Raw genomic sequence first — 27,691 nt, 5'->3', positions numbered from 1 at the left:
CCCACTAGTGGGATTGCTGGATCATATGGTAATTCTAATTTTAGTTTTTTAAGGAACCTCCATACTGTTCTCCATAGTGGCTGTATCAGTTTACATTCCCACCAACAGTGCAAGAGGGTTCCCTTTTCTCCACACCCTCTCCAGCATTTGTTGTTTGCAGATTTTCTGATGAAGCCCATTCTAATTGGTGTGAGGTGATACCTCATTGTAGTTTGGATTTGCATTTCTCTAATAATTAGTGATGTTGAGCAGCTTTTCATGTGTTTCTTGGCCATCTGAATGCCTTCTTTAGAGAAATATCTATTTAGGTCTTCTGCTCATTTTTGGAGTGGGTTGTTTGTTCTTTTAATATTGAGCTCCATGAGCTGTTTATATATTTTGGAGATTAATCCTTTGTCCATTGATTTGTTTGCAAATATTTTCTCCCATTCTGAGGGTTGTCTTTTCGTCTTGTTTATGGTTTCCTTTGCTGTGCAAAAGCTTTTAGGTTTCATTAGGTCCCATTTGTTTATTTTTGTTTTTATTTCCATTACACTAGCAGGTGGAGCAAAAAAGATCTTGCTGTGCTTTATGTCAAAGAGTGTTCTTCCTATGTTTTCCTCTAAGAGTTTTATAGTGTCCAGTCTTACATTTAGGTCTCTAACTCATTTTGAGTTTATTTTTGTGTATGGTGTTAGGGAGTGTTCTTATTTCATTCTTTTACATGTAGCTGTCCAGTTTTCCCAGCACCACTTATTGAAGAGGCTGTCTTTTCTCCATTGTATATTCTTGCCTCCTTTGTCATAGATTAATTGACCATGGGTACGTGGGTTTATCTCTGGGCTTTCTATCTTGTTCCATTGATCTATGTTTCTGTTTTTGTGCCAGGACCATATTGTCTTGATTACTGTAGCTTTGTAGTACAGTCTGAAGACAGGGAGTCTGATTCCTCCAGCTCCGTTTTTTTCCCTCAAGACTGCTTTGGCTATTCGGGGTCTTTTGTGTCTCCACACAAATTTTAAGATTTTTTGTTCTAGTTCTGTAAAATGCGCCATTGGTAATTTGATAGGGATTGCATTGAATCTGTAGATTGCTTTGGGTAGTATAGTCATTTTCACAATATTGATTCTTCCAATCCAAGAACATGGTATATCTCCATCTGTTGGTATCACCTTTAATTTCTTTCATCAGTGTCTTATAGTTTTCTGCATACAGGTCTTTTGTCTCCCTAGGTAGGTTTATTCCTAGGTATTTTATTCTTTTTGTTGCAGTGGTAAATGGGAGTGTTTTCTTAATTTCTCTTGCAGATTTTTCAGCATTAGTGTATAGGGATGCAAGAGATTTCTGTGCATTAATTTTGTATCCTGCAACTTTATCAAATTCATTGATTAGCTCTAGTAGTTTTCTGGTGGCAGCTTTAGGATTCTCTATGTATAGTATCATGTCATCTGCAAACAGTGACACTTTTACTTCTTCTTTTCCAATTTGTATTCCTTTTATTTCTTTTTCTTCTCTGATTGCCGAGACTAAGACTTCCAAAACTATGTTGAATAATAGTGGTGAGAGTGGACATCCTTGTTTTGTTCCTCATCTTAGAGGAAATGCTTTCAGGTTTCACCATTGAGAATGATGTTTGCTGTGGGTTTGTCATATATGGCCTTTTTTATGTTGAGGTAGGTTCCCTCTATGCCCACTTTCAGGAGAGTTTTTATCCTAATGGGTGTTGAATTTTGTCAAAAGATTTTTCTGCATCTATTGAGATGATCATATGGTATTTATTCTTCAGTTTGTTAATATGGTTTATCACATTGATTGATTTGCATATATTGAAGAATCCTTGCATCCCTGGGATAAATCCCACTTGATCATGGTGTATGATCCTTTTAATGTGTTGTTGGATTCTGTTTGCTAGTATTTTGTGGAGGATTTTTGCATCTATATTCATAAGTGATATTCATCTCTAATTTTCTTTTTTTTGTAGTATCTTTGTCTGGTTTTGGTATCAGGGTGATGGTGGCCTCATAGAATGAGTTTGGGAGTGTTCCTTCCTCTGCAATTTTTTGGAAGAGTTTGAGAAGGATGGGTGTTAGCTCCTCTCTAAATGTTTGATAGAATTCACCTATGAAGCCACCTGGTCCTGGACTTTTGTTTGTTGGAAGATTTTTAATCACAGTTTTAATTTCATTATTTGTGATTGATCTGTTAATATTTTCTATTTCTTCCTGGTTCAGTCTTGGAAGCTTATACTTTTCTAAGAATTTGTCCATTTCTTCCAGGTTGTCCATTTTATTGGCATAGAGTTGCTTGTAGTAGTCTCTTAGGATGCTTTGTATTTCTGCAGTGTCTGTTGTAACTTCTCCATTTTCATTCTAATTTTATTGATTTGAGTCCTCTCCCTCTTTTGGTTGATGAGTCTGGCTAATGGTTTATCAATTTTGTTTATCTTCTCAAAGAACCAGCTTTTAGTTTTATTGATCTTTGCTAACATTTTCTTTGTTTCTATTTCATTTATTTCTGCTCTGATCTTTATGATTTCTTTCCTTCTGCTAACTTTGGGTTTTGTTTGTTCTTCTTTCTCTAGTTCCTTTAGGTGTAAGGTTAGATTATTTATTTGAGATTTTTCTTGTTTCTTGAGGTAGGCTTGTATAGCTATAAAATTCCCTCTTAAAACTGCTTTTGCTGCATCCCATAGGTTTTGGGTCATCATGTTTTCATTGTCATTTGTCTTTAGGTATTTTTTGATTTCCTCTCTGATTTCTTCAGTGATCTCTTGGTTATTTAGTAACATAGTGTTTAGCCTCCACGTGTTTTTTCTTTTTTTACATTTTTTCCCTGTAATTCATTTCTAATCTCATAGCATTGTGGTCAGAAAAGATGCTTGATATGATTTCAATTTTCTTAAATTTACTGAGGCTTGATTTGTGACCCAAGATGTGATCTATCCTGGACAATGTTCCATGAGCACTTGAGAAGAATGTATTCTGTTGTTTTTGGTTGGAATGTCCTATAAATATCAATTAAGTCCATCTTGTTTAATGTATCATTTAAAGCTTGTGTTTCCTTACTTATTTTCATTTTGGATGATCTGTCCTTTGGTGTAAGTGAGGTGTTAAAGTCCCCCACTATTATTTTGTTACTGTCGATTTCCTCTTTTACAGCTGTTAGCAGTTGCCTTATGTATTAAGGTGCTCCTATGTTGGGTGCATATATATTTATAATTGTTATATCTTCTTCTTGGATTGATCCCTTGATCATTATGTAGTGTCCTTCCTTGTCTTTTGTAACATTCTTTATTTTAAAGTCTATTTTATCTGATACGAGTATTGCTACTCCAGCTTTCTTTTGATTTCCATTTGCATGGAATATCTTTTTCCATCCCCTCACTTTCAGTCTGTATGTGTCCCTAGGTCTGAAGTGGGTGTCTTGAAGATAGCATATATATGGGTCTTGTTTTTATATCCATTCAGCAAGCCTGTGTCTTTTGGTTGGAGCTTTTAATCCATTCACGGTTCAGGTAATTATCGATATGTATGTTCCTTTAACCATTTTCTTAATTGTTTTGGGTTTGTTTTTGTAGGTTCTTTTCTTCCCTTGTGTTTCTCACTTAGAGAAGTTCCTTTAGCATTTGTTGTAGAGCTGGTTTGGTGGTGCTGAATTCTCTTAGCTTTTGCTTGACTGTAAAGCTTTTGATTTCTCCATCGAATCTGAATGAGAGCCTCGCTGGGTAGAGTAATCTTGGTTGTAGTTTCTTCCCTTTCATCACTTTAAGTATATCATGCCACTCCCTTCTGGCTTGTAGAGTTTCTGCTGAGAAATCAGCTGTTAACCTTATGGGAGTTCCCTTGTATGTTATTTGTCGTTTTTCTCTTGCTGCTTTCAATAATTTTTCTTTGTCTTTAATTTTTGCCAATTTGATTACTATGTGTCTCGGAGTGTTTCTCCTTTGGTTTATCCTGTATGGGACTTGCTGCACTTCCTGGACTTGGGTGGCTATTTCCTTTCCATGTTAGGGAATTTTTCGACTATAATCTCTCAAATATTTTCTCAGGTCCTTTTCTCTCTCTCTTCTGCTTCTGGGAACCCTATAATGCGAATGTTGTTGCGTTTAATGTTGTCCCAGAGGTCTCTTAGGTTGTCTTCATTTCTTTTCATTATTTTTCCTTTATTCTGTTCTGCAGCAATGAATTCCACCATTCTGTCTTCCAGGTCACTTATCCGTTCTTCTGCCTCAGTTATTCTGCTATTGATTCCTTCTAGTGTAGTTTTCATTTCAGTTAATGTATTGTTCATCTTTGTTTGTCTGTTCATTAATTCTTCTAGGTCTTTGTTAAATACTTCTTGCATCTTCTCAGTCTTTGCCTCCATTCTTTTTCCAAGGTCCTGTATCATCTTCACTATCATTATTCTGAATTCTTTTTCTGGAAGGTTGCCTATCTCCACTTCATTTAGTTGTTTTTCTGGGGTTTTATCTCGTTCCTTCATTTGGTACATAGCCCTCTGCCTTTTCATCTTGTCTATCTTTCTGTGAATGTGGTTTTTTGTTCCACAGCTGTACATTATTGTTTTAAATGTTTAAACAAAATGGGTATAATGCTTTAAAAGTGTATTCAAAAAGATGTTTCTATAGATAATCTAAGTTTCATCACTGGATCAATCTATGCATTTGTATCTAAATTTGAAATCCATCTCTTGCTCTTGTAAAGGTGCTGTTTACTATGTATGTCTGTGAATGTCCCTCATCCTCAAATCATCAATTTTATCTTAATTTTTATCTTTATTTTAATTTTATATCATTGGATTTTTTTCTTTGCCTCTAAGCCACCCCCAATCCCTTTTTATTTCTCTGGGGAAGAGGGATCTTAATTAATAAAGTAAATTAATAGAGAGCAAAGTATCTTACTGTGTGAATTTGAAAGTCTTTTTTTGTTTTATTTTGTTTCATTGCTAGTAGGGATTGCAAAATGGAGATTTGCCATCAATGCAAAATAAATATACTTTGTTTTGACCTAGTGGAATGTATACACTGTTAGAGAAATAGAATAGTCTAAACACAGTCATTGCCAATAGAGTGATGAAGAGTTTTACTGACAATATGAAGTGAACAGTAAATCTAGAAAACATAAAGAGCTAATTTATGCCATTTATATTACAGAAACAAGTTTATTAGACTCACCAATTTATCTCTGGAGTCATAGCAGGAATCAGTAAGACAGTTGCTAAGCCTGTAAAGTAAGAATATGGTCCTAAGAAGGTAAAACCTGCACTACAATTTCAGTTCTTAATTTGTTTTTCAGAATCAGGGTCTATATTTCACTTAGCTATGGACAAGATCAAGTCCAAAAACCAAATTATAGTCAAGATAATGACATAGACTTAGGCTGGAAATAGTTGTCTATAGAAAGGAGATGGTCAAATGGTTCATGGGACGAAAAGCAAACTTGTTTCATGTAGAGGTCACAATTTGAGCCTAAATTGAATTCTTGTTAGAATTCGGGCATGTCTGGACCACTCCAGATGAGACAGAACTACCAGGATGGAAGAGCCTGCAAGGGAAGAACATATCTTGTGTGAAGATATTATCAAGGTGCATAGTGTGATTCAAGGACAATGGGCTGGTAGAAGAGGGGGAAGAATCTCGCAATAGCACAGTCCCAGCTTCTGAGTCCCAGAAAGATGGGGCTGCTGTAAAAGAGAGAGAAACAATGAGTGGCTAAAATGGTGAGAGTGAATGAGGTCACCTGTGGTTTTTGCTATGAAGTGAGAGCATCTTTTGTGCAACCCTAGTTTTCTCTATCTTTTTAAATTGAAATATAGTTGAATTACAATATTATATTAGTACGACCCAGCAACTCAAATCCTTTGTATTTATTTGAAGAAAACAAAAACACTAATTTGAAAATATATATGTCCCCCATGTTCATTGCAGCATTATTTACAGTAGTCAAGATATGTAAGCAACCTAACTGTCCACTGACAAATAAATGGATAAAGAATATGTGGTACATATATATACAATGGAATATTACTCAGTCCTAAAAAAGAATGAAATCTTGCCATTTGCTACAACATTGATAGACCTGGAGGGTATTATGCTAAGTGAAATAAGCCAGTTAACTTGATAATGGGTATCAGCAGTCATGGGACTCCATCAGCAAGCACTAGCAACATTATCAATGCCTTTGACAGCTGGCAGCAGCAGCTTCAGCAGAATCTTTTGGTTTCAGCCAGAATAGTCAATGTTATCTTACCAAATCACAGCAATAAAGAAACTGTCACACTTTTAAACTATTATAGATAGCTCGGCTATATAACACAAACTCTTTCTGCATCTAATTTGGCGAATCTATACAGTTATTCCTCTTTTTCAAAAATGTATTGGCTAAGGTCATAGAAGCAACCTAAATGTCCATCAACAGATGAATGGATAAAGAAGATGTGGTGCATATATACAATGGAATATTACTCAGCCATAAAAAGGAACGAAATTGGGTCATTTGTAGAGATGTGGATGGACCTAGAGACTGTCATACAGAGTGAAGTCAGAAAAAGAAAAACAAATATTGTATATTAACGCATATGTGGAATCTAGAAAAATGGTACAGATGAACCGGTTTGCAAGGCAGAAATAGAGACACAGATGTAGAGAACAAACGTATGAATTGGGAGATTGGGATTGACATATATACACTAATATGTATAAAATAGATAACTAATAAGAACCTGCTGTGTAAAAATAAAATAAAATAAAATTCAAAATGAAAAGAAAAAAATGTATTGGCTAATTTTACTCATTTACACTTTCAGAAGAATTTCGGACTGTGCTTGTGAAATTTCTCCCAGAATTTCTTTTGGCATTTGATTAGAATTATACTAAATTTATAGATTAGTTTATGGAGAATTTATTTAAATTATTGTCTTGTCATCAGGAACATATTTTTTTCTCTCACTTACTTGAATTTTCAGTAAAGTTTTTTCTTCATGTATACCTTAAATATTTCTTAATCATTTATCTAGGGGTATTTTATAGATTTACAGTTATTGAGTGTAGAATATATGATTTGCAAATATTTTCTCCCAGTACATTGATATTTTTTTTCCTTTCCTTAATTGTGTCTTTTGAAGAGCAAAAAGTTTTAGCATTGATCAAGTCCAATTTATCTTTTTTTTCTTTTGTTGACTGTGCTTTGGGGTCTTTATCTAAGGAAATTTTGCCTAAACCAAAAGTGACAAAGATTTTCTCCTATGTTTTCTTCTAAAGGATTTATAGTTTTAGCTCTTAGATTTAGATCTATTATCTATTTTGAGTTATTTTTGTGTAGGTGTGAGGTAGGAATATCAATTCATCTTTTTGCATATAGATATCCATTATTCCATTCTTTTATTTTTAACATATAATCTCATACCATTATTGCAGCAGAATGTGACCTGCACAATGTCTGTCTCTGGGAACTTAGAGATTTTTTGTTTGTGAAGTGGATATATGATCAATTTTAAATGCTTTTTTAGTTTTACAAAAGTGCTATGTTTCCATTTTTTAAAATGATGCAATATAGATGAGTTTTTTAAAATACCACCATAAGAACAGCTATCATCAATTATGATTCCAGCCATTTCCCTAGGTTGCAAATCATTTTCTCTAAAAAATAAAATCTGAGGCATAACTTACATTTTTTCTGGTATCCAGTATAACCAATGAAAAATCTGATCATGATCTGATTCTCTAGCTTTTGTCACCTGTTTTCTCTTTCTGGAAGCCTTTAAGATTTTTCTTCATCTTGGCTAGACTGAAATTTCATAAAAATAGTTTTAGGTGTATTTTTTATTCAAATATGTTAAACACTTACTCATGTTTCAGTCTAAAGATTCCAGCCATTTATCTTTGAGAAGATCTTGCATTATTTATTGGAAAATTTTCTTCCTTATGTTTTCTTCATTCTTTCCTTCTGAGACTACTATTAGTTAGACATTGTATTGTGACATTTTAAGAAATCCCAAGATCTCATGGCTTTGATCTGAGACACATGAAAACGTACTAAAGAATCAACTCAGGACAGAACCAAAGAGTTTCTCCTTGTGGATGGATTGAGGTGTGTGTATTAGTGATCTGGCACATCAGAATGTTCACTGACAAGACAGTTTAAATAATGCTCTAGGAGGACGGTTTGAGGAGAGATTAATACCTTAGGTATTCATATAATTAAAATATACTTTTGTGGTTCATTCTAACTGCTATTGTTAAATGTCTACCCAATAGTAATAGTAAAAAGAAATGTGAAAGTTTTTTTAATGTGTGCATATTAACATAATCACTGAGCTAATACTCTCTATCTTGCCTTCAAGGGTCAATAGACTACCTACTGAAATGTTTGTGGTTCTCCACGGGTTAGACTTGCTAAGTCAGTATTATCACTTCCAACAACCAGATAACATTGACTAATGAGGATAAAAACAAAGACTTTTTCTGCACATTAGAGATCTATTCATTTAAAGGGGAAACTTTCAATACTGAATAGAGAAGCAGTTTGTTAATATGACCTATCCAGAATTATTAGTGTTCATAGATAACATTAATATTGTCAAAGTAGATAATAAAAGGCATAACAGATGGCAAATTAAAGTACTAGATGGACAGGGTAAAGCTGACTTGAAATTGTTCCAAAATAAGTGCCTGTTCTATAGGTCTTTCTAAAATGTGGGGATTAGGAAACAATGTCTGCATCACCAGCTGGCTAAATCTTATTATTTGAAAAAAAATTTTGTGCTTCAATGGATATCATAGAAGAGTTGTGAAGAATGTTTGTTATTACAATAATCCATTATGACCTAACTCAGAGGTCTAATCCAGGTCTAAACTAGGGATATATTAGAGAAAGGAGTTTTAAGTAGGCTTGGAAAAGTAAGAGAGTAACTAGGAATCCTCATCCTCTTGGACCACTGAAGTTGATGTGAACATGATGGTTTTCATCACCTATTCTGCTCAGGGTTTTTAAAATTATATTTACATACTAATAATACCATGTATTACTAGTTCTGAGGGTTTATACAATTACATTAAAAAGATGAGAGGGAAAGAAACCAGTAAACTTTATCAGCAGAATTCTATCAGATATTGAAATGGATATTTATGAATATAAGGCTCCAAAGTAGGCAGTCACCAACAAGTTTTTGAATGAAGCCACATTGAGACTTGGACTTAAAACAACACTCTAGGTTCCACAAGGTTGCCAAAGGGGAGGGAGGGTGGAGAAGGGAAGTACTGGGAGCCTGGGATTAGCAGATGTAAACTATTAGGATGGATAAACAACAAGGTCCTACTATATAGCACAGGGAACTATATTCAATACCCTGTGATAAACCATAAATGGAAAAGAATATAAAAAAAGAATGTCTATATGTTTATAGCTGAGTCACTTTTCTGTACAGCAGAGATTGGCACAACACTGTAAATCAACTATACTTCAATTTAAAAATAAAATTAAAAAAAACAACAACACACTACTAGGTTGATATTACTAGGCAGTGATATTGGACATACTAACTGGTTATGATGTCCATGTATACCTAAGCTTTAAAAAGTTCCTCTCTTTGCTGTTCCCAATGAAAAAAAGTAGAAATCTTCCCCATTAAGGAAGTTAGAGATATTTGGGTCTCTGTGTTTGTAGAGGTTCTCTGCTTTTACTGTCATGCTATAAATTTTGAGTTATCTCAAGAGAGTATACTCTAGTGGCCATCAATAATAATGCAGTTCAACAGAAGCACTCGCTTCTCTGTTTGAGGTAGAGAAATCAAAGAAAGCACAAGGGGCAGAAATCCAGCAGAGAAAAATGATAAAGAGAAAGGTATAAGGTCTCTAGGCATAGAATATCAGGTTTCAATGGGTATTAATATGTCACACCAGAATCAGTAAAATGACAAGTATTGTACCCAGCACACATGGTTCTGAAATGGAAACAAATGGTTTTGCCTCAATTATACAATCTCACTTTTTTTGAGAGTCTCACTTGTTGACTTTGGTCATGTAAAAAGGAAAAGTAAGCTTTGGCTAGTAGAGTCTTTCTCTTTGTTCATTTGTGTCTGCAAATAACTGAGGACTTCACATCCAAATGTGAGACCTGAGCTGATTAGTCAGCATAATGACCTGCCAGTCTGGGCATCTACAGAAACCCTCTACTGAGCTACTCCCATCTAGGTCTCTAGTGGCTTTCATGTCTCAAATCCAAAGAATAATTTTCTTTTTCTTGTGTGACCTTTAAGCAGCATTTGATATTGCTACCAGTCACTACTTATCTCTCTTTTTCCACTGCCAGTATTCTAATCCTAGTCTGTTACAATCTCTCGCCTCGGTAACATTCTCTTGGCAACAACTTTATCATATTTAATCAAATCTCTACAAAGCAGCCCTGTGATCTTGTCCCTCCTTCTATTAAATGCCTCCCATGGTCCTTAGAGATGAGTAGTAATCTTTATTACTCACAAAAGGACCAGCTGTGATTCAACCTTTCTGGCCCCATGATTTTCCACTCTCCTTACTTTCTTTGTACCATCCATGTGGTTTCCTGTCCTGTCCTCTGATACAGTGGTACTCAATCCTGGCTTCATATTAGGATTATGTGTGGAGATTTTAAAAAAACGTACTGTTGCTAGGGCCACACCTTCAGATATTTTGATTCACTTGTGTAGGGTGAAGTCTAGGCATTTGTATTTTTAGAAGGGATCCAAATGATTTTAAGGCTCAGTGAGGGTTGAGAACTGTGTCTGTAATGCAACAAACCCTTTCTCAAGTCAAGTCCTTAACCCATAGTGTTTCTCTGTTTGAAAAACTCTTCCTCTGCTCTCCTGACCCCCATAATCTCTAAGTTTGAGCTTAAAACTTCTTCAGAAAACAAATTTTCCTTGATACCCTTTGCTAGTTTAGCTTCCCTTAATCATCCCTATAAATCCTCTTTTGTTGAACACTTAGCGATTTCCTGTGTTTCAAGTTTGCTTTCCCATGAGATTATTGGCAGAAACTATCTGTCTTGCCCCTGTTCTAACCCCACTGCTTAACACAGCACCTAGTACATAGTAGACACTAAACAACTATCTGATGATCAACTGAAAATGTCTGCATCCTGGGGATTCAATCTTGCAGAGATATTATATTTAGTTCTTCATCTTTCCATAATAATATTCTTGGTTGAGAGGGGAGATTTGTAAGGATGGCAAAGGCTTTTTGATGAGGGAAGTGTGTATTTGGGGTACCCTCATGAGCCAAGATATGTTGATGCTAAGACCCTAAAATGTCTGGAGATTTGGTGAAGTAGGCCTTCCAGTAGTGTGCAGAGATGAGGGCCCCACATCTCCCTGGAAAAGGACTTTCTAAGAAAAGACAGTGGAGGCACAAAACTAGTTTAAAGAGAATGATTAATTAAAAAAAAAAAAAAAAGGAGTAGGGCAATTCTATATAATATAACAGCACAGTAACTTTCTTTCAGGAATTTGTCCCACCAATCTTCCCTAGACTTTAAGTCAAGCAAGGAATGAATAAGAACAAGTAAAAACTGTTAAGAACTACAATATTGAGAGTGCACAGTGTAGTTACACTGGTCCTGGTGCTTTTTGCAGTAGTAGAAAATAATTTAACTAGATTTGGGAGTAGGGGGTGAATTTATTCTGGGTGTAGCCTTCACCTATCTCAGTATCTGGCCTTGGCAGGGTTGGTAGGGACACAAGAGCATCAGCAACAGCAATCACTACCTTCAGTAAAGCACCAGCACAAGACAGAAAGCCTAAGAGGTAAGGGCATTGGATATTCATGCCCTCAATTCAGATGCCCCATCTCTCTGAACTTTTGACATTTTGCTATTATCAGAGAAAGGAGACATTCTAGTGAGCTAAGATTAAGGGACAAGTTCAGACTCACATAGTATTCTAGAAGACCAAGTCCATGGCTCCCTTTGAACATTCCCAGGATAGTTTGGGAATTACCAGAGGGGAATTCAAATTCCCTCAGAATAATGATTATTATGATAATACCATTTTCTCCCTGGCTAAGGTGGCATAAGAAAACACACATTATCCGTATGTGATTTGAAACATCTGAGATTTAAGAAACTAGTCAAGTTGGCACAACTCCAATTCTTCTGGCCAAGAATGACAAGCGATATTGAACAAAAAATGTCAATGATATAAGATATATATAAAAAGCAGATGGATAGTTTAGAGAACAAAGCCAAAATAATAAATATGGAAGCTTAAGGCCCACCAGACTGGCCCTAGAATCCAGTGTTATGAAATATATTACAAAGTACAGATTTCCAGGATTGTGAGCATTTTTTTTTGAATTGATTAATTTATTTATTTTTGGCCGCATTGGGTCTTCATGGTTGCACACGGACTTTCTCTAGTTGCGGCGAGCAGGGGCTACTCTTTGTTGCGGTGTGCAGGCTTCTCATTGCAGTGGCTTCTCATTGTGGAGCACGGGCTCTAGGTGCGTGGGCTTCAGTAGTTGTGGCACGCGGGCTCATTAGCTGTGGCTCGTGCGCTCTAGAGCGCAGGCTCAGTAGTTGTGATGCACGGCTTAGTTGCTCTGAGGCATGTGGGATCTTCCTGGACCAGGGCTTGAGCCTGTGTCCCCTGCACTGGTAGGCAGATACTTAACCACTGCACCACCAGGGAAGTCCCAGGATTGTGACCGTTTTATCAGTTACTGCGGGTTTCCAATGAAGAGCCAGAGTGATTAAGGAGTCATTGAAAATGATATAAAAGAGAACTTATCCATATAATAGAAGTTAAAGCCAGAATGATAATCATACCTCCCCAGAGGGGGCACTGAAGAATTTCTGGGAACACTGGTGAGCATGTTATATATTTGAAACAATAACAAAAAGCCTAATTGGGTAAAGCAGGTGAAATTCCTGGCTAAATCCTATAACTCCCTATACCGACACCACTGGAGAATCAGTTTGTACATGTTAGACAATCCTTACTGCTTATCAATGTGTGCACTGGCTTTTGGAATTAGATAAACATTAGCAGTATATATGGCACAGGTGAAAGCATGCTTATAACAAGGAAGGGATATTGCTGTAAATCAATGAATCAACAAAAGATGTGATGCTAAAGTAATATGGGCAGAACAATAAACTGGTGATGGAGTTGTGGTAACAAGTTTGGCTCCATGAAAAAGAGAGATCCTAGCTAACAGAGGGGAAGCAGAGGTCCATGTTATTAGAGATCAACCTAATGATGATTATTACTGTACAAGCAAGCTACAGGCTTAAAAACGGCTTCTCAATTCTGGCTGTACATCAAAATTTTCTGGAAGTCTTTTTTTTTTTTTTTTAATGTTGATGCCTGGTCTTGAATACAGATCTATTAAATCCAAATCTCTGGAGGTGTGGCCCAGGAATCAAAATCAATATTTTTTAACCCCTTAATGTTCTGCCAATGTTGAGAATCAGTGCTTTAAATTTAAAGTGTTACAAATTAATTTCCAAGGACTCAAGCCCAGTTAGAACATATTCTACAAGAAAAGTTCCCATTGAAACAATACTGCCAAAGGATCATTGCTTATATCAAAAAAAATGTTCAGTTAGTCACTGCCCAGAAAAACACAACTAGTAGATTTCTGGCCAAATTAAATGAAAGTGGTGACAAGGACAAAAATGTCTTTCCAAAATAGACCAATCACCATTATTCTTCCCTGTTACAGTGAGAGTTGTCTGCCATATAGAAGATTCCATGCTCTCTAAGTAATAATAATGTACAGTATGTTAATAAATACATAGCAAAGAATTATTCTTTCATGATTAAGTAAAATCATGTTTGGTATTATTAGGAACCAATGCTAGATATGAATATAAATATTTTAGAGAAAGGAGAATAAGTCCTCTGAACCACTCAGTCTGAGCACAGCCCAGAGAAGAGGTGTTAGACAATGATCAGTGTGGTAACCCCCAGGAAGGTCATGGCAGGATGCTTATCCCTAGTGGGGAGATGCCATTTTTTAATTCAGATCCCCAATCAGGAAGTTTCTCTGACTCTCTCATCTGTTTGGGCTGGTTTACCATGGTACCAGAGAATGGGTGGCTTAAACAACAGAAATTTATTTCTCACAGTTCTGGATGCTGGGAAGTCCAAGATCAAAGAATGGTAGATTCAGTATCTGGTGAGATTCTTCTTCCTGGGTTTCAGACAGCCATCCTTTCCTTGCATCCTCACATGGTGGAGAGAGAAATTGAAAGCAAGCTCTCTTATGTCTCTTCTTATAAAGGCTCTAATCCCATCATAGGGGCTATCCCTCATGACCTCATCTAAACCTAATCACCTCCCAAAGGCCCCACCTCCTAATATCATCACATTGGAGGTTAGGGTTTCAACATCGAAATTTCTCAAAATTCAAACACGCAGTCCACAACACGATCTTAATAGACAGGCATATAGCTCTATCCATCAAGATTGCTCTTACACTCCACAGAGGCAGAACATAGATCCCACAGGGCACTCAATGCTGGAGTCAGCAAAGCAGCACTTAGCAAACAGAGAAAGGCTTTTTTATAATGTGCGAAGTATTCAGGGGCAGTCATTTACCATGCACTAGAGGGAATAAATTCCCTTTGAAATACCATTATTATACAGCAGTACCTAAAAGAGAACTTTGAGCTATTTCAGAAATAGAGGCTGAGAATTTCTATAAACAGCATTAATGGGCCGGATACAAGAAAGTGACATTGCAACAGAGGCTTGTATGAAGAAGAGTGGGATGTGCAGAAGAAAAGAGGTGCTATTCTATTAGGTCTTCTCCAGTTCTCCAACTTCTTGAATAAAGAAGTGGAGATTCTTAATGGAATCCCATTTATTATCATTTATAAATTTAAATAGTTATATTAGACAGCTACACATTGACCTGTACATGGTTCCCATTCTATAGTAGTGTGAGTTTGGACATTTTTCAGTAAGGCCTGATTTAAATCACCTTGCTGGTATGTTTATAGATAGACTCCACGCTGAGTAGATTGCACTTTATGGTTAGAGTGGTGTATAGGAGGGCACCTGGTAAAGAGCATTCCTAATAAATTTTTGTCTGGAAATGCTAATTATATAAGCGCAGTGGTTGGCTGTAAAAGGCCAGCATTTAGTATCACGCATAGGTTTAAATTACAGTTTGTCTGGTCTCAACACTTCTATAAACCCTTGGGCTTATATTTCAAGTCCAATTTGGTCCCTTTGGTTTCTGTAAAAGACAGAATTACACATGATGTTATGAGCCCCACAGGTCTGTCATCATTGATTCTTTTCTCTCTCCTGGTACTTATAGGCACAAACAGCTGCCAGCCTATGGGATGCATACTCAGGCCTGTTAAGTAATCAAGCCATGATCCTGGCCATGAACTCCAGGTATAATAAGCTTTAATGCTCTCATATCACTGATTGAATACCTTTTTAAAAATGTAATAGATACATATCAAAAATGTGAAAAATAAAAATTTACTCCAAACTCCACCACCCTAATTCAGCAACTATTAGTTCTTTCTTTCTCATGTTCTTTTTAAACCTTTCTGTATTGCATGAATAGGCGGACCATCTAACTATTGCAGAATCATAAGCAGGTTGCACATTCAATTTTCTATACTACTTTTCATTTTTGCTTTGTCTTAATTTTTAATTTCTCTGTAAAATCATATTTTCATTTTAATGGCAATGGAATAGCCCCAAATTTTGACATTTTCTAAATTATATTATATTTTACCAACATTATGATAATCATCCTGGTACATAAAAGATTGTATCTGCTCTGAAATACTGCCTTGAAATACCATTCTGAAAGTGAGGTTCCTGATTTAGGTGATAGGCAACCATGAAAATGCCCTGCTGTGGGGGAATCCTCATTGGTCAACAGCTCCAGCTGCTGCCTGTATAGACTTACCAGCACGGTCTGTGAGGTGTCACTTCCTGTAGGCTGATCTCACCAATGACCCATAATGGTAGGACAAATAACTCCAATGGGTGACTTCAGCTTGAGGGATTGCCATCAGCCAAGCTGAACCCTCCTTGGAACTTGCTGCAGTCCAAGACTCTTCCTATCCTATTCCTCCTTCCTTCCTTCTCTTGGAAATCTCTTGTACTTCTAATCTTGTTTTGGCATCTGCTTCCCCTGAACCCAAAGTAATGTAGATGAGATGAACCTTCTTAGAGTTTTTGATTGTGTTTTCCAGAAGAACTGCACTTATTAATAAGTGTTTTGTCAAAGCCTAGTCACCTAGAAGATACTCATACATGTATACATAGATCCATATAAACAAAAGTTGGCATACTGTATTATATTATCTTACAGGTTTCATGGAAAGGCAGACCCTGGATTAGAATCCCCTTCTCCATATTTTAATTTAATTTTTTGGTCTACTTAAATGTGCTAAAAATCTCCCACATAATGGTTTTTCCTTTATTATTTAAAATTTGTTATAGATTTTGCTTTTCATATTTTGACCAAGTATAATTTGGTACATAAAGATTTACATGTGTTATACCTTCATATATACTTGTATAATTTAATAATATAAATAAATTTTATTTGTTACTATTAAACTCATATAATAGCTTACTTCTTTTTTTGACTAATTTAGTCTTTATTAATTATTATTTAGTTTCTGCTTACTCTTTTGCTTGTCTTTTTTTTGTTGTTGTTATTGGAGTATAGTTGATTTACAATGTTGTGTTAGTTTCAGGTGTACAGCAAAGTGAATCAGTTATACATATATCTACTCTTTTTTAGATTCTTTTCCCACATAGGCCATTAGAGATTATTGAGTAGAGCTCCCTGTCCTATACAGTAGGTCCTTATTAGTTATCTATTTTATATATAGTAGTGTGTATCTGTCAACCCCAATCTTCCAATTTATCCCTTCCCCCTTACCCCGTGGTAACCATAAGTTTGTTCTCTACATCTGTAACTCTATTTCTGCTTTGTAGATAAGTTCATTTGTACACTTTTTTTAGATTCCACATATAAACAATATCACATGATATTTGTCTCTCTTTGTCTGACTTACTTCACCCAGTATGACAATCTCTAGGTCCATTGATGTCACTGCAAATGGCATTATTTCATTCTTTTTTATGGCTGAGTAATATTCCACTGTGTATACATACCACACCTTCTTTATCCATTCATCTGTCAATGAACATTTAGGTTGCTTCCATGTCCTGGCTATTGTAAATAATACTGCAATGAACATTGGGGTGCATATATCCTTTTGAACCATGTTTTTCTCCAGATATATGCCCAGGAGTGGGGTTGCTGGATCATATGGTAGCTCTATTTTTAGTTTTTTAAGGAACGTCCATACTGTTCTCCATAGTTGCTGTAACAGTTTACATTCCTACCAACAGTGTAGGAGGGTTCCCTTTTCCCCACACCCTCTCCAGCATATATTGTTTCTAGATTTTTTGATGATGGCCATTCTGATTGGTGTGAGGTGATACTTTATTGGAGTTTTGATTTGCATTTCTCTAATAATTAGTGATGTTGAGCAGCTTTTCATGTGCTTTTTAGCCATCTGTGTGTCTTCTTTGGAGAGATGTCTATTTAGATCTTCTGCCTATTTTTTTGATTGGGTTGTTTGTTTTTCTGATATTGAGCTGCATGAGACGTTTGCATATTTTGGAGATTAATCCCATGTCAGTTGCTTCATTCACAAATATTTTCTCCCTTTATGAGGGTTGTCTTTTCATTCTGTTTATGGTTTCCTTTGCTGTGGAAAAGCTAAGTTTAATTAGGTCCCATTTGTTTATTTTTGTTTTTATTTTCATTACTCTAGGAGGTATATTGAAAAAGATCTTGCTATGACTTATGTCAAAGAGTTTTTTATGTTTTCCTCTAAGAGTTTTATAGTATCCAGCCTTACATTTAGGTCTTTAATCCATTTTGAGTTTTTTTTTTTTTTTTTTTTTAGAATTTCACTTATTTATTTATTTATTTATTTATTTTTGCCTGTGTTGGGTCTTCGTTTCTGTGCAAGGGCTTTCTCCAGTTGCAGCAAGCAGGGGCCACTCTTCATCATGGTGCGCAGGCCTCTCACTATCGCGGCCTCTCTTGTTGCGGAGCACAGGCTCCAGATGCGCAGGCTCAGTAGTTGTGGTGCACAGGCTTAGTTGCTCCATGGTATGTGGGATCTTCCCAGACCAGGGCTTGAACCCGTGTCCCCTGCATTGGCAGGCAGATTCTCAACCACTGTGCCACCAGGGAAGCCCCTTGAGTTTATTTTTGTGTGTGGTGTTAGGGAGTGTTCTAATTTCATTCTTTTACATGGAGCTGTCCAGTTTTCCCAGGACAACTTATTGAAGAGACCGTCTTTTCTCCATTATATATTCTTGCCCCCTTTGTCATAGATTGGGTGACCATGGGTGCATGGTTTTATCTCTGGACTTTCTATCCTGTTCCACTGATCTATATTTCTGTTTTGTGCCAGTATCATACTGCTTTGATGACTGTAGTGTTGTAGTATAGTCTGAAGTCATGGGAGCCTGATTCCTCCAGCTCCGTTCTTCTTTCTCAGGATTACTTTGGCTTTTGTGGTCTTTATGTTTTCATACAAATTGTAAAATGTTTTATTCTAATTCTGTGAAAAACGCCATTGGTAATTTGATAAGGATTGCATTGAATCTGTAGATTGCTTTGGGTAGTATAGTAATTTTCACAATATTGATCTTGCAATCTGAGAACATGTTATATCTCTCCATCTGTTTGTGTCATCTTTGATTTCTTTCATTAGTATCTTATAGTTTTCTGAGTACAGGTCTTTTACCTTTTTAGGTAGGTTTATTCCTAGGTATTTTATTCTTTTTGATGTGATGGTAAATGGGATTATTTCCTTGATTTCTCTTTCTGATCTTTCACTGTTAGTGCATAGGAATGCAAGAGATTTCTGTGCATTAATTTTGTATCCTGCAACTTTACCAGATTCCTTGATGAGCTCTAGTAGTTTTCTGATAACATCTTCAGAGTTTTCTATGTATAGTATCATGTCATCTGCAAACAGTGACAGTTTTACGTCTTCTTTTTCAGTTTGGATTCCTTTTATTTCTTTTTCTTCTCTGATTGCCATGGCTAGGATTTCCAAAACTATGTTGAATAATAGTGGTGACAGTGGACATCCTTGTCTTGTTCCTGATCTTAGAAGAAATGTGTTCAGTGTTTCACCATTGAGAATGATGTTTGCTGTGTGTCTGTCATATATGGCCTTTATTATGTTGAGGTAGGTTCCCTCTATTCTCACTTTCTGGAGAGTTTTTATCATAAATGGGTGTTGAATTTTGTTAAAAAGTTTTTCTGCATCTATTGAGATATTATACCATTTTTATTCTTCAATTTATTGATGTTGTGTCTCACATTGATTGATTTGCAGATATTGAAGAATCCTTGCATCCCTGGGATAAATCCCACTTACTTGACCATGGTGTGTGATCCTTTTAATGTGTTGTTGGATTCGGTATGCTAGTATTTTGTTGAGGATTTTTGCATCTATCTATGTTCATCAGTGATATTGGCCTGTCATTTTCTTTGTTGTAATATCTTTATCTGGTTTTGGTGTCAGGGTGATGATGGTGTCATAGAATGAGCTTGGGAGTGTTCATTCCTCTGTAATTTTTTGGAAGAGTTTCAGAAGGATAGGTGTTAACTCTTCTCTAAATATTTGATGGAATTTGCCTGTGAAGCCATCTGGTCCTGGACTTGTGCTTAGTCTATTCATATTTTCTATTTCTTCCTGGTTCAGTCTTGGAAGGTTGTACCTTTCTAAGAATTTGTCCATTTCTTCTAGGTTGTCCATTTTATTGGCATATAGTTGCTTGTAGTAGTCTCTTATGATTTCTTATCTTTTAAATCTTTTTTTAAACTTGCCATTATACTTATTATTTCTCCTTTTCTTTTTTTTTCATAATGCATTTATTTTGCTTACGTCCTTCATGTCTTTGGTTGTATTTTTAGTCCTTTTAAAATCTTAAATTACATGTTTAGTTTATTTTTTTCCCTCATTTTAAATAAGAAAAAAATCTTGACAGTATTTAAGTACTTTAAATTTTCTAATTTTTAAAATAGACTTCTCATTGTGATTAGAGAATGAAATATATATCCTTTTATATTTTGAAACTTTCTATGGCTAAGTATATGGTAAATATTTGTCAGCATTCCATGATTATCTGAAAAGATAATCCTTGTTATCTCAATTAATACAATTTATACCTCCTTATTAATTATATTAAAGGTCTCTCCTTTTGCAGAATTTTTATTTTTATCTACCATATACTAATAATTGAATGCTTAATCATCTCCTATATCTGTGTCTATTTCTCCTTAAATCTTTAATAATTTAATAATTTTTCATAAAATTATTATATATTTTAATAATTCTGTTTAATAATTTTTCAATTTTGTTTCTGTGTGGTTTGAGAGCTTTTGTATTAATAACTATTTCTTTTATTATTTTATAATGATTGCATATATCTCTCTTAATACTCTTTCACTTGAATTAGACTTGTATCATATTAATATAGCCTTCCTGATTTATTTCTGATCATGTTCAGTATAATTTTCCCATGCTTTTATTAGGAGGCATCTACTTTCCTTTATTCAATTGTGATTCTTGAAATTATACTTGTAAAAATTTTGCTTACTGATCTTATATAATACTTATTGCTTCATAATAGGAAAAAATAAAAATTTTCAATAAATATTTAAGTACATTTGGCTTACCTCTACTTCTCACTTCACTTTAATATCTGAAAAAACATTTCACTCAAAAATTTAACAAAAGCATACAGTAATTTGTGAGGGATGCTTATTCTTCCTTCTCAAGTTTCTTTCTATACCACCTGGTTATATATCTTGGAATATAAAAAAGGCTTTACACTGCCATTCTTATTTCTAAGATGTCATTGTTTGTAAAACACATTAGTAATTTAATACTTGTTCTTTTGAAAATCAATTACATGTAGCCCAAAAAACAATGTATACTTGCTGATAATTCCCGATGTTGACCTATACATTTACATTGGACTTTCTTCTTTAGTATCACCAATATCTGACTCTCACCCTTCTTCACACTTAAAATGTGAAGATTCTTTAGTCCATAAGCAGTTATGAATGGCATTAGAGTATCACACTACTATCCTAATCCTTGTTCATGACATGGACCATTTTAGCATTTTTAGGACTGGCAATATGATTTCAAAGTACATTAAAAGACACTATTTTCTATTTTATCAAAATATTAATTTTGCATTTTTCTAAACAAAATCATATATCTCTAGAAACTACAACTGAAAATACTACTGGAAGCTTTTGATAGGTAGCTGTTCAGAGTCTGAAAATCCATTGCCCATGAATAAGTCAAATCAATCCTCCCAAGATTTGAAAATTATCTAATATAATCCAAGAAATGCCATTTCAAACAATGGATATCGGATATTTAGGTCTTCTTCTCCAGTAAAGGAAAAAGATTCTGAGTTCAGCACAAGATTTTCTACCTTACCAACTATATTACCATCTTTTTTAGAAAAATTATTTTTAACACAAAAAAATCAGGAGGCACTGTTATCCAGGTCACACTTATTGAAGGAGCAATAGCTGTGTCACAACTTATCTTTTTAGCTGCTGATGGGAAGGTTTCTTTTGCCATAAATTGGAAGATGTATCCCAATATCAGAAACATTAAATGTAAGAAACATTGTATCATGGACTAGAGAAAATGTGGCAGTAATATATTTCAACTACCTAAATCTCAGCATGGCTTTATGGGCTTGGCTGTGTAGGTAACCACCTTTTACATTATTATGTCTATGCAGAAATATATTATGAACTCTAAATAACAGATTATAAATGATTTTTACCAAAAAATATGATTCCTTTATTTTTTTTAATTTTTTAATTTTTTAAAATAAATTTATTTATTTATTTATTTATTTATGTCTGTCTGTGTTGGGTCTTCGTTCCTGTGCGAGGGCTTTCTCTAATTGTGGCGAGAGGGGGCCACTCTTCATCGCTGTGTGTGGGCCTCTCACTGTCGTGACCTCTCTTGTTGCGGAGCACAGGCTCCAGACGCGCAGGCTCAGTAGTTGTGGCTCATGGGCCCAATTGCTCCGCGGCATGTGGGATCTTCCCAGACCAGGGCTCAAACCCGTGTCCCCTGCATTGGCAGGCAGATTCTCAACCACTGCGCCATCAGGGAAGCCCCCAATTCCTTTATATTTAAAGCACCATTGTTATTTTTTCACTAATATTTAAAACCCATGTTATATAAAGCCGAAAGTTGGGCCTCATTTTCTAGTACACTGTCGCTTAAACTAAGAAAAAACCCACTAAAGTTAGGTTGTATCCGTTCTTTCCTCAATTTAATAATTATACCTTTTCTTGTCAGCTTCGTGGATCCCTTATTGCAATATGAAACTCAACTGAAGATAGTAGAATTGTCGTTTAAAATGGCATTTGCTATACCAAGTCTTGACAAAGTGAAAGAAATTGGGAAGAATGAGGATGACCAAGAGGACCTGGAGGTAAGACTTGCTTCCTTTAGTCATGAGACATCGTCATGTACCACAGCAATCCCACAGAAAGTCTGTCCAAAAGTTGTAATCTTTGTTTTCTCCTTCATTCTTTTTATATATAATAGATAAACAGCATATTCTAGCACTAATCTCTATCCCTGGGCTCCTTGTGAATTCTATAACCCATGGGATTTAAAGGATTGTATAGGATCTATAGGAACAAATGGGTGAAGAGATTTTGGTTAATTTGTTTGACAAAAACAGCAAGTTTACTGGCAAGGGCTGCAAAGAAGGAAATAGGAGCTAAGAAAAATGGAGGTAGGAAGAATCCTGTAGTAAGATCAGCAACATCTGTGGTTTTTATTTCTCAGCATAGCTACACAGTTCACTTGCTCCGTAAGGTATTAAAGCAATTCATGGCATATTGTATTGAATGAGGTCTCATCTCCAGAGCTACCTCTCTCCTTTCTTACCTTCAGTTTATGGGGAGAACTCAGGACCCCAGGATGCAAAACTATAGGCATTGGTAAAATTTTATCTAAGGCTGGCTGGCTGGTTGTGCAAATTTCTTGTTTTTCAGAATTTATACCGAACTATTTTAAACATATTTGAGGACACTCTTCTGATCTTAGTGTCTAAAGACCTCTACAAACTGCAAATCTTAAAGGTAAAGGGAAAATAAGTATTCTCATTTTCTTGTCATAAATCTAAAGGGTATACTATATTTTACTTATTATTTACCATTTGCCATACTTACATCTCCTTCAAGTATTTGGCAGCTGAAAATTTTTCTTTACCTTTCAGAATGTGTCATTATCTCCCAAATAAAATCACTTCCTTTTATTTGAATTACAGAGACACAATTTTAAGAATCCAATTTTGGGAGAATGGCAACAGACACTTAAGAAGCCAAGGGTTATGTAGCAATGTAAGAGTAAACACAATACGGGGTAGCAGAGCATACGTTGACTGGCCTAAACCACCTTCAGGTCCACCTAACAATGAACCATATTTTGATAATATCTATATGCATGTTCTTCCCTAACAACCCTGGGCTAAGGAATCCCATGAGCATCCTATATTTGCAGACACCCTAGTATCAAAGGAAGTTCTAATAACCATCCATAACCCTACTTTTCACATCCAAGATTTGACTGTGTTTTTAATGTGCCAGGCAGAGACAGAGACTGATCTGGCATTTTATGACCTTTAATTTTGCATTTTTAACATGATGGCATCAGGAGGCAGCTGTCTGAAAATACTGAGAAACTAGATTTACTTACTGTACCATGAGAATCATGGGATTTGCAAATCATAAAATACATTCAAGGAAAGAAGCAGAACTGGTATATATGAAGATTAGGAGAAATGGGGGGGATAATAAAATATACTGAGGTAACTTCTGCCTAATTTAAGCCAAATATTTTCCATGCATTTAAAACATTTTAACCTCACAATCCTGTAAAGTGGTTATTACCCCATTATTACAACCCTCTCCCCATGTGTGCTCTTTCTACCACCCTAGGCTGCTTATTGAGGATTTACTCTATGTCAGGCACTAAGCTGAATACTTAATATATAGGTTTTTTAATTTAATCCTTAAAATAACCCTATGAGAAAGTTAAAATTATTTCTCTCATTTGCAGATAAGGAAATGGAAGCAGAGAGAGGAGAAATAATATGTGTGCATCTAATGAGTAGAGGACCTACTCTAACTTGGGAGCCTGTTACTTAACCACATTGTTCTTTTACCTACCACATCTAGAAACTCCCCTGATCCTCAAAAAGAGTTGAGCCTCACTCCTGGAAAAGGAATAGGCTGAGCGCCCTGAGATTTAGAGACTCTTCTGCCCTAGGAAACAAACTTCAGAACAGTTTTACACAATGGGAGCAAGAGAAGGGGATGAGATTTGGCCAACCATTGGCATAAATACTAATGACTCCAACAATCTGTCTTAAGAAGTCTACTAATGGTGTAACATGTAAGGCATATGTAGTCTTCTTCCTTCCTTAAGTATCTGAGGATTTAGAACAAATAGGTAGAAGCTACAGCAAGACAGACCATATTTAGCAATGAATCAAAATTAGCAAGAACTTTCTCATCGAGCTGGCTCCAGGAATATACTCTAAACCATGAGTCAGAAAATATCTGGATGGTAAATTTACAGAGGCAATTCTGGGATAAAATGACATTTCAGGATCAAATAACATTTGATTCTTTTTTAAAACTGCAAATCAGATCCTATGGTTTTAAAAAGAGAGAGAATATGTATTGTGAAAGAAAAAGAGAAGGAGAAGCAGCTGATGATAATCAGCCTCATAGCCTCATGTTAAACCTTTCATGATGCCTGGCAAAGTGACTGTTATAGTGGATATTGGTAAATACTTGTTGGATAGAATTAAATAAAATAAAACCCAGGTGTAGCTATATGGCAGATGAAGTATTATACTAGACAGTAATATCCCAGCTTATTGTCATATTTTTAAAATAAATAGAGGATAGGTGTGAAACCATTGGGAGGATATGGGGAAACTTGACTTGGTGAAGGTGGTGATCAGAAGAAAGGGACCTGTGGAAATGGGAACACCATGGTTCTAGGATAGTTCTTGTGTTTTCAACAGGAAATGGCTGTGTGGATGAGTGAAGATAATTTGTACATGCAGGAGAGAGCCATGGTGATCATCAGCAGAGTGCTAAGCTTTGCATCCAGGAAAGTCAAGGGATATGTAAGTCACAGAGTAATCATGCCACGTGCTTCTGAAGACTGCATTTCCGCAGTGCTGCTTTCCAAGTCTTGGGTCTAGAGAGTGTTAGATGCCTGCTTCGTATTATCATACTAGTAGGTTGGGATACTGGGAAAGGAGTTAATATCCTACATGACTTTATGTCAATTAGGGCAGAGTTTCTCAATTGATTAAGATGCCTCATGCTTTCCACAAACAGTATGAGTGTGTCAAAACCAGGCTTTTGCTGACTCTCTGGATTCTCCTCTTTGGACCACAATCAATGTTATTTGTAAACTTATAAATTCTTCCATCCTTACTTTCCTTCTTATTTCTCTCTTTCCTAGAATATTTTTAAACCACCATTTATTTTAAATGTATAACAAGTAATTCTTGAGTACTTTCATTGTAAAACATGCTAAAGACATAGCAGAAATCCTTCTTTACTATCCTCTCCACCCCAATCTCATCCCTAGCCATGTCTGTGTGATGTGTGTCCTGCCAAACAGCTACGTACACATACAAATATACACGCACACGGATATACATAGCTTTGTTACTTAGTTTTTCTTTATTAAAGTTACATCATATTTACATATGGTTCTGCAATTTGATTTTTTCACTGAACAGTATACCCAACAGATACCTTCATAGATTTGCTTCATTATTTTAACTACAGCTTATATCTTATAGTGTTGATGTATTATGATCTACTTAACTATTCTTCAGTTGATGAACATTGAGGTATATTGTGGGTTTTTCTACTTCAAACAATACAAAAATGGTCATCCTTTTGCATGTATGTGAGTATGTACTTAGAAATGCTAAGAAAAATAATAGGCCAAAAAGTATGAATAGGTTAAAGGTTAGTAATGCACAATTGTCCTTCATTCTGCATTCCTGTGAATATTAGAGTACCCATTTCCTCAACCTTCACAAACACCTGGATATTATCAGACTTTTTAACTGTTGCCTTTCAGATGGAGAACAAATAGGTATCTCATAATTGCCAATATTTACTGAGGTTTCCTATATTTTGAATAACACTATTGCCTGCCTTCTAAGAAGCCTCAGACTATCTCTGAACATTTTTCTCTCTTATGGATACTGTATTTTCAGTCTCTGTTCCATAACTCACCCTTCACTGTGATTTTTAAACATACTCTACTAATTGCATATCTGATTGCTTAAATCAGTTCAGTTCAGTATGAAGGGGGTCAGAAACATGCATTTGTGACACTATCTTCATGTATCCATTTCAAATACTTGTACAGTCTCTAGACATATTGAGATGAAAAGCCTAGATCAGCCTTATAACATAGCTGAATTTTTATTATTTTATTTAAAATAAACTTTGGGAGACAAACCCATGCACTTATGGTCACCTAATCTATGACAAAGGAGGCCAGAATATACAATGGAGCAAAGATATCCTCTTCAATAAGTGGTTCTGGGAAAACTGGACAGCCACATGTAAAAGAATGAAGTTAGAACACTACCTAACACCATACACAAAAATAAACTCAAAATTGATTAAAGACCTAAATGTAAGGCAAGACACTATAAAACTCTTAGAGGAAAACATAGGCAGAACACTCTATGACATAAATCGCAGCAAGATCTTTTTTGACCCATCTCCTAGAGTAATGAGAATAAAAACCAAAATAAACAAATGGGACCTAATTAAACCTAAAAGCTTTTGCACAGCAAAGGAAACCATAAACAAGATTAGAAGACAACCCACAGAATGGGAGAAAATATTTGCCAATGAAGCAAATGACAAAGGATTAATCTCCAAAATATACAAACAGCTCATGCAGCTCAATATCAAAAAAAAAAACCAAAAACCCAATCAAAAAATGGGCAGAAGACCTAAATAGACATTTCTCCAAAGAAGACGTACAGATGGCCAACAAACACATGAAAAGACGCTCAACATCACTAATCATTAGAAAAATGCAGATCAAAACTACAATGAGGTATCACTTCACACAGGTTACAATGGCCATGATCAAAAACTCTACAAACAATAAATGCTGGGGAGGGTGTGGAGAAAAGAGAACCCTCATGCATTGCTGGTGGGAATGTAAATTGATACAGCCACTATGGAGAACAGTATGGAGATTCCTTAAAAAACTAAAAATAGAACTACCGTATGATCCAGCAATCCCAATACTGGGCATTTACCCAGAGAAAACCATAATTCAAAAAGACACATGCACCCCAGTGTTCATTGCAGCACTATTTACAATAGCCAGGTCGTGGAAGCAACCTAAATGTCCATCAACGGAGGAATGGATAAAGAAGATGTGGTACATATATACAATGGAATGTTACTCAGCCATAAAAAGGATTGAATTTGTGTCATTTGTAGAGACATGGATGGACCTAGAGACTGTCATACAGAGTGAAGTAAGTCAGAAAGAGAAAAACAAATATCATATATTAACGCGTATATGTGGAATCT

General features: G+C 35.6%; 1 protein-coding gene across 1 annotated transcript in view; it reads left to right on the top strand.

Annotated features, from left to right (window-relative positions):
- Positions 1–14,665: 14,665 nt before the first annotated feature.
- The window catches only part of MROH9 (maestro heat like repeat family member 9), a gene marked incomplete at its 5' end in the record, with an annotated part of 68,169 nt that continues 55,143 nt past the window's right edge, over positions 14,666–27,691 (top strand). Inside the window, 5 exons of the mRNA XM_082344230.1 lie at positions 14,666–14,740; positions 15,278–15,357; positions 22,374–22,623; positions 23,021–23,167; positions 25,123–25,299. Coding sequence (XP_082200356.1) covers positions 14,666–14,740; positions 15,278–15,357; positions 22,374–22,623; positions 23,021–23,167; positions 25,123–25,299 — 729 coding nt within the window. The remainder of the gene's footprint in view (positions 14,741–15,277; positions 15,358–22,373; positions 22,624–23,020; positions 23,168–25,122; positions 25,300–27,691) is intronic.

Source organism: Balaenoptera borealis (assembly GCF_965194805.1).
Source record: "Balaenoptera borealis genome assembly, chromosome: 1".
Lineage (NCBI taxonomy): Eukaryota > Metazoa > Chordata > Mammalia > Artiodactyla > Balaenopteridae > Balaenoptera > Balaenoptera borealis.
The sequence above is the reverse complement of the archived record's forward strand: the minus strand, read 5'-3'. Positions and strand labels throughout refer to the sequence as shown.